We start from the raw sequence: 7,514 nt of genomic DNA, 5'->3' as shown, positions 1-7,514 counted from the left end.
CGATGCCAAAGCAAAAAGATTCCAGGCCACCATTGCCCAATTAATACGATCCGCCTTAAGGAACATACAAGAATCATATGCCAAAGATTGACCCACCAGCTGACCACTGCTAGGAAGAGATAAGCCAACTATCTCACCTTGGGCTACCAACTTATCCAATAATGGGAGCATCGGGTGAACACACACACACACACACACACACACACACACACACTCTCTCTCTCTCTCTCTCTCTCTCTCTCTCTCTCTCGCTCGCTCACACATTGCTGCCGCAAAACAAGTGGCAAGCGATGCAAGATGAATGGTAGAGCGATGATGGGTGGCACGGGATGGATGATAGTGGCACGAGATATGTATCTCAGACACATGGGGAGAGAGGCTCGCTCACGCATTGCTGCCGCAAAACAAGTGGCAAGTGATGCAAGATGAATGGTAGAGTGATGATGGGTGGCACGGGATGGATGATAGTGGCATGAGATATGTATCTCACACACATGGAGAGAGAGAGAGAGAGAGAGAGAGAGAGAGAGAGAGAGAGAGAGAGAGAGAGAGAGAGAGAGAGAGAGAGAGAGAGAGAGAGAGCCATTTACTACTACTACCACTACTACTACTACTTCTTTCAAGCGTCTTTTGGGGGGGAATTTGAAATGGGAGGAATTTCAAATTAGGTTTGATAGCTAAGCACATGATTGTATTGGTGCTTCTAGCATTACTGAACTCACAATTAAAATAATAATTTAGTATAAATATTAGGAGGGAATTTGGGATGGGTAGGCGCAGGACCATTCTAGTGCTTCGAGTATTAGTGATATAGATGTAATGTAGTATAAATATGAACGGGTATCTCAATAACTTTTGAAATCTAAGGAGTATCTTAATTTAAAGTGAAAAAATAAGGGTGTTTTGGCAAATTTCCATATTTATATTTATTTTGAATGAGCTACAAATGGTACTGCGGAGGCTCTCCATTCGAAAGCCCGCCACTGCTCCTTTAAACGATCACCCAAAGGAGGAAAAGAAAAGCCACGGGAGGAGGAGGAGGAGGGGATGGAGAGATAGAGCCCGTATGTTGACCACGAGAGCATGGAGACAGACAGGAAGCGCAGGGTAGACGAGGTAGCCACGAGCTTCTGTCAAAGAGACGTGCCTTTCTATGGCCTCAATTGTGTTATTTCATCGCATTTCCATTAACATTACAATCGCAGCGTTTACCTGATTGTGTATATATTCGCATATGTTTTTTGGCACTTTGCCGTGTGTTCTGCAATGGGTTGGTCGTCATCTCATAGCATTTCCATTAGAATTGTAGAGTTTACTTGATTATGTCTCATGGGATGCCGTTTGCATTTATTCCATGTATTCTGCAATTGCTTGTTAAGGGGTAAATACTATTGATGAGAGAAGTTGGATTGCTATTTCAATGAATCTGGTTGTTTCCATCATGATCAAATTGTCCTTGAAACCATTAGAATACAAAGATGAGAATGTACAATGGCATTAGTATATCGATTGTCCTCTTCTCTCTCCCATGTAGAGGCAGCCTCTTCCAACTTTTGGACTTTAGCTTGTTCTTCCTCTTGCACACACTTGTCAATATAACATCTTTTGGTGCAAACGTTTCTCTTGTTCTTGGATGCACTTGCACGTTCAAATGAGTGTTGAGAGGACTTAGAGAAGAGATCGAATTTGTGTGGCTATGTGGCATGGGTACCACTCATGGAATGCTATCTTAAGAGCATCAGTGAGGTGTCCATTGATGAAAATGCATCTACCTTTAAACTATAATGATTGTTGAAGTAGTGTAGATGAGATACTATCCTTAGGGACAAAGTGCAAATAGTAGATAGTGGGATGATTCACCCTTTTGATATGCTAGTTGGCTTCCTCATTTTCCATATAGTTTGGATACACTTCTCCCGTGAAACACATAATGAGATTGGATGTAGATTTTGAGTTAAGTTTCCTCTTCACTTTGTCCATTACAAGTGTTGCTATTTTGTATTATTAAACATAGCATGATATCATGGAATGAGAAGGGAAATATGTTGACCTCTACACAAGTGAGGCATCAAATATAATGAAGCATATGGAGTGATAGGATTGGTCCCAAGTGTTAAAGAGGCTGAAAAAAGGATCAAAGTGTGAAGCAAAGGGTAGAGCACAAGGGGGGTCAAGGTGAGGCATCAAATACAATAAAGCATATGTAGTGATAGGATTGGTCCCAAGTGTTAGAGGCTGAAAAAAGGATCAAAGTGTGAAGCAAAGGGCAGAGCACAAGGGGGGTCAAAGTGAGGCATCAAATACAATGAAGCATATGGAGTGATAGGATTGGTCCCAAGTGTTAAAGAGGCTGAAAAAAGCTTCAAAGTGTGAAGCAAAGGGTAGAGCACAAGGGGGGTCAAGGATGTTTCCTCTTTTGATATATACTTTTGCTATATTGTGCTACTAGACATGATATGATATCATGGATTGAAAAATGGAAGAATAGATAAATTGGCTTTCGCACAAACAATATAAGATACATTTAAGCACTCAAAGCAATAGGACCAGTGTCAATTGTTGAAGAAGTTGAAGGCTCTTGGAGTAGGGGTTAAAGTTGGAAGTAGAGGATGGAGCACAGTCTAGGCAATGTGGAGCTAAATATTGAGTTGAAGATGTCATGAATAACGAGTTAAGGTGTTGGGTCTGTCGTCACTCAAAATCCTAGGTGGCCAATGCTTAATCATGAATTGTGAAGAAAATCAAAGTTTTGGACATAGGAGTTAGTCTGAGTAGTGCAAATTGTGTCTAGATCTTGTGTTTTATTGATGCAAAAAGTTGCATTGTAGGCTCAAAGAGGGGGAGGTTAGATCTTAGGATTAGGATATATTGGAGAGACACCTAGGGAGGGTAGCTCATAAGAGGGGTACATTTGGGGAGGATAGCTCATAGGATAGGGTGGCTCATAGGAGCAAGGTACAATTTAGGGGCCCCTAGATTGCTCATTGAATGAAGGAGAGTTTTCTAGTTGGGCTACTCTAATAGGCAAGTAGTATCAAAGTGTAGCATTGCGGAAGCAAATGCATGAGAGAGAGAGAGAGAGAGAGAGAGAGAGAGAGAGAGAGAGAGAGAGAGAGAGAGAGAGAGAGAGAGAGAGAGAGAGAGAGAGAGACGTCTACAACAGGCCAAGTTGGCCTATGAGACCAAAATGTTGCATACAAATGTTTGGGAGATTTCAAAAGTCCCAGTGAAGCTAACATTTATGCTATGTTGAACTAAATTGAGTAGGTACAAAATGATATCTGGACTAGATACAATCTAGAGGTACTCCCAGTGCAGTGTGGAATTGCTCCTGGGGTGTTCATCCTAAGATGTCCTGCATGGGTCGGTCTAGCATGGAGAGGCTAAAGCGGCGGGGCAGGGCCCTCCGATGGCGACGTAGTATCCCTTGTATCTTCGACTAGTGTTTTTTGCGGGGACGGGGGCCGGCGGGGCGTGATCGCCGGGCTTTACCTCTCGTCGTGGCTATTTCTAAGGTGGTCCCCGGGGGCCGGGAGGCCGGTTGGGTTGGTGGGGCCTCGGTGGTGGGGAGGGTAGCTGGTATTTGGTAGAAGTCGTTGAGTGTGCGTTGGTTGGTGGCTCCTTGTCTTTGCTCCGTGGTTCGTAGGAGGTGGTCTCTGTGGCGTCGTATTTCCAATAGAAAGAGCCCCAGGCATCTCTGGTCTTTGAATTCCATCACCTTGGAGAGTGGTCCGAATCCTTCGCTGAATAGGCAGGGAAACCGTCCCCGGATTTCGTAGTACACTGGGCATCTACAGATATAGTGTTCCTCTGTCTCTGGCTTGAGATGGCAGAGCTGACAGATTTGGTCTTCTGGGGGGAGGGGGTTGGCCCCGTATTTGCTCGTTTCGACCCGTAGTTGGTGTGAGGACGTGCGGATCTGTCTGACGGCACTTCTGACCCCGTGAGACAAGTGTGTGTCCATGTAGCTTGGGCGGGTGATGAAGCCGTCTGGGGAGATATGCAAGAAGTGTTCTTGGTAGAAAGCCTTCTTGGTTCCTAGTTCCGATGTGGGGGCCACCCATGTCCTGGTGGTGTCTGTCTGGATGATATCCATTCTGGTGATGCGATTTATCTTCTCTCGGCTGAGCTCCAGGTGTGGGCAGCCTAGGCTGTATTGTAGTGGGGGGAGGTGGTCCATGTGCAGGCCATGGAGCCGTAGCCAGGTCTCTATTCGGGCGTACCAGCACTCTCAGTGTCCCCTTGTGTTGCTAGCTGTTTGGATGACTTCAGGGCAAGTCTGGGGTATCGGTGCTGGGGCAGGTCCCATATTTGGCGCAAGAAGGTCATGGCCTGGAAGAGGGCCGCAGCCACGTGGGGCGGTGCCCCCAGCTCTGCGCGGATGATCTCGTGTGGTACAGAGGGCTTGCTTCAGATCATCCGTGAGATCATAAGTACTAGGGGTCTCTCCATTTGGTCCCATCCCTCATAGGTGGCCTCCTCCTCAGGCAGTGGCTGATCCTGTGGGGCCCTCCGTGTGTGGTAGAGATTGGACCCCCATATGGGAGCCTCGTACAGGAGGGTTGGTGTGACCAAGGTGTCAAAAAGCCAGAGTTTTGTCCGGGGTTCCTGGAACTGTATGCGGGCACATTGGTTCTCCATTGACCCGAGGGCTGCATAGCCTCGGGTTAGTCTATCTTCCGCGGCTTTTCTCAGGGTAAATCTCGGTCCAGAGAATGTAATCCCTAGATAGACGTATCTTTGGACCACGTCCACGATTTCTCCACCGTATGTGAAGGGGGGTACCGACCGATGGAGCCATTGGGTTGACATGTTGAACACCATGACCTTGGTTTTCCCCAGGTTCACAGTTAGGTCTTTGTCTTGGCAAAAGGCCTATAGTGCGTCCAGTTGGTGCAGCAGCCCTTCGGGTGTGCTGGAGATGAGGACTATGTCGTCCGCATATAGTAAGATAGGTATCAGTGTCCCTCCCAGGCTCGATCCCACCTCGCCCAATTTATCTATGTACTTTGAGATCTCATCAATGTAGAGGCCAAATAGGGTGGGCGAGAGTGGGCATCCCTGCTTGACTCTGATGGTGCTGGTGATCTCCTTTGACAGCCCTCCCGGTGCTCGAACTCGGCCCATTACCGATTCGTATAGTGCCAGTATCCCCCATCGTATTTCGGTTGGTACCTCTAGTTCCTGTAGTCTCTGCGTGAGCCTCGCTCATGGAACTGTGTCAAAGGCCTTGCGGAAGTCCACGAAGCAACAGTACACCCGTCTTCCATGCGCTCTGCCCTCCTCTATGATGGCTCTGAGTGTGAGGATATGGTCAAGGGTGCAGAACCCCCTCCTAAACCCTGCTTGTCCTGCTGCTTGGTGTTGGTGTTGCTCTGTCCACTTGCTCAGCTCATGTTCCAGTATGGATCCATAGAGCTTGGCTAGTACATGGCCAACCATGACTGTTCGGTAGTTCATGGGAACCATGGGGTCTCCGGCCTTCAGGATAGGTATTATGGTGTTGGCTGACCAACTGGCTAGGAAGCCTTCGCATAGGGCTCTGTTGAACATGTGTGCTAGGAGAGGTGCGAGTATGTCTCTAGCATGGGTCAAATGCTCTGCTACCAAGCCTTCGTGGTCTTGGGCACGGCCATTTTGGAGTCTGTCAATGGCGTCCCAAACCCGCCTTGTGCTGAAGAATGTGGATGATCCGGGTTTGCTCCCTGGGGGCTGGGGTAGCTGGGGCTGCTTGGGTACTTGGTATAGTGAGGTTGCATATGCGTGCCAAGTGTCCGGGGAGGTGATGGGCGTCTGGGCTCGGGGTTCTTGAAACGCCTTCCATGCCTCTTTGTTGTCCTGTCCTAAGAATAGCTGGTAGAATTCGTGTTCCACTTTGGAGAGGTAGGCTCGTTTCTTCCGTCGCACTAGGCGACGGAAGATCAAGCGTGCCTGTTTATGCGTGTGTACTCCCCGTGCTTCGTCTCGTTGAAGATGGAGCCGGGTTTCCTTGCACTCTGCGTCGTACCAGCTATTCTGTGGGACATTCTTGTTCAGAGGGGTGGGGTGGGGGGAGGGGGATGTGTGGGGGAAGTATTCGGCAGCTGAGGTGTGTAGTGTGCCCGCCAACTGTGCTGTGACCTCCTCCAGGGTGTGTGGGGTTCATTTCTTGCAGGCTCCAATAGAGATGCTCGGAGTATGCGCTCGCAGCTAGCCTGGTAAAGTGGTACCTGGGGAATCTTGGGGGGTTGCTTGCTGGGGGGGTTAGGTCATACCTGTAGGTTATGTCAAATTGTAGGTATGCATGGTCGGCAGCCACTGCGAGTGGGCGAGGTGATATTTTAAGGGACTGGACGTCGGGGATAAGTGATAGAGGGCCGAGGATATAGTCCACTGTGCTTGCTCCCAGTTTCTGTGTGGGTGCTCCATGTGCCCCCCGTCCGATGCAATTGGCCGCGTGCCTGTGTGGGAAGCATGTGAGGGCATCCGACCCGGGCCATCTGTCGAGGCCGTTGAGGATGGCCAATCCGTGTGCCCCCCCTAACGCTAGTAGGTGTTCACCATATTCGGTGCACTCAGCTGTGTCCTGTGACGCCCGGTTGAGTCCTATCTCCTCCGGTGCAATCTCTTTGTACATGTGGTCTTCGCTCTCGAAGAAGGGGGTCTGCCTTTGTGCTGTGCGTGCGTTGAAGTCTCCAGCCAACATGACATCCCCCAGGCTGGAGTAGTGCATGATATCTTCGTACAGTGGTAGGTATGGTGACTCGCCCTTCTGTGGTGCGTATGGGGAGTGTGCTGGTGGGAAATAGCACACCGCCATGTATATGTCTCGGGGACGATTTGTGTGTATCCGGATCCACATGAACCGGGCTTCCTCATCTTTCTGCATGACCTGCACCATGGGCTGTAGCTCCTCCCTGTACAACATAGCCACCCCTTCGGACCCTCGGGTCCCTCCTTTTGTTCGGGCTCTAGGGTGGCATGCCGTCTCCCATCTATATCCCCTCACTTCTGGTAAGTAGGTGCCTGGGCTTTGGTGGGTTTCTGTGTAGAGGACGATGTCCTTGCCAGTGAAGGTCTCCTGGAATAATCCTGCATCTGTCTTCATAGCTCCGTTGCAGTTCCACATTGCAAAACTCAGGTGGGTCTCATAGGCTGCGCTCTGTCATTGGCGCTTATCTGTGATGATGACCCGACCATCTCTGTATACTGCCCATTTTCCCGCTTTGCGAGCCTCGAGGATCTGTGGCATGCATTCTTTACGGTGTGCCACCTGTGCGGGTGTGAGGTCATCCTCCAGGTAGACTTTTTCCCCTTTTAGAGCTGTCCTTTTAGAGAGGAAGGCTCGTCTGGATTCAAAGTTGGCAAATTTGAGGATAAGAGGCCTTCCCTTGGTGAGGTCTTTTCCTACATGCCATGCATTCTCTACTATTTGAGGGTCCTCTACTCCCAGCTTTCCACATATCTGTTGGGCATCTGCCAGGGGGCTATCCCCTTCCTTCCATCCGACCACCCGGATGTGGAGCGCTCTAAGC

The 7,514-nt window shown here is 49.2% G+C and overlaps 1 protein-coding gene across 3 annotated transcripts in view; it reads left to right on the top strand.

Annotated features, from left to right (window-relative positions):
• The first annotated feature begins 1,004 nt into the window (after window positions 1-1,004).
• The window catches only part of LOC148022071 (MUS308 and mammalian DNA polymerase-like protein), a 161,640-nt gene continuing 155,130 nt past the window's right edge, over window positions 1,005-7,514 (top strand). Inside the window, exon 1 of one of the 3 annotated variants that reach the window (XR_015694453.1) lies at window positions 1,005-1,116. Coding sequence is in view for 2 of the 3 variants with exons in the window: in XM_087697682.1 (XP_087553808.1) it covers window positions 1,084-1,116 (33 nt within the window). In the remaining variant the exon portion in view is untranslated. The remainder of the gene's footprint in view (window positions 1,117-7,514) is intronic. The other 2 variants (XM_087697682.1, XM_087697683.1) reach the window with 2 other exon arrangements.

The sequence above is a fragment of the Lygodium microphyllum genome, chromosome 17, assembly GCF_053477565.2.
Source record: "Lygodium microphyllum isolate KBCC chromosome 17, Lygodium_microphyllum_v1.1.10, whole genome shotgun sequence".
NCBI classification, from domain to species: domain Eukaryota; kingdom Viridiplantae; phylum Streptophyta; class Polypodiopsida; order Schizaeales; family Lygodiaceae; genus Lygodium; species Lygodium microphyllum.
This window is presented reverse-complemented; position numbering and strand designations above follow the sequence as displayed.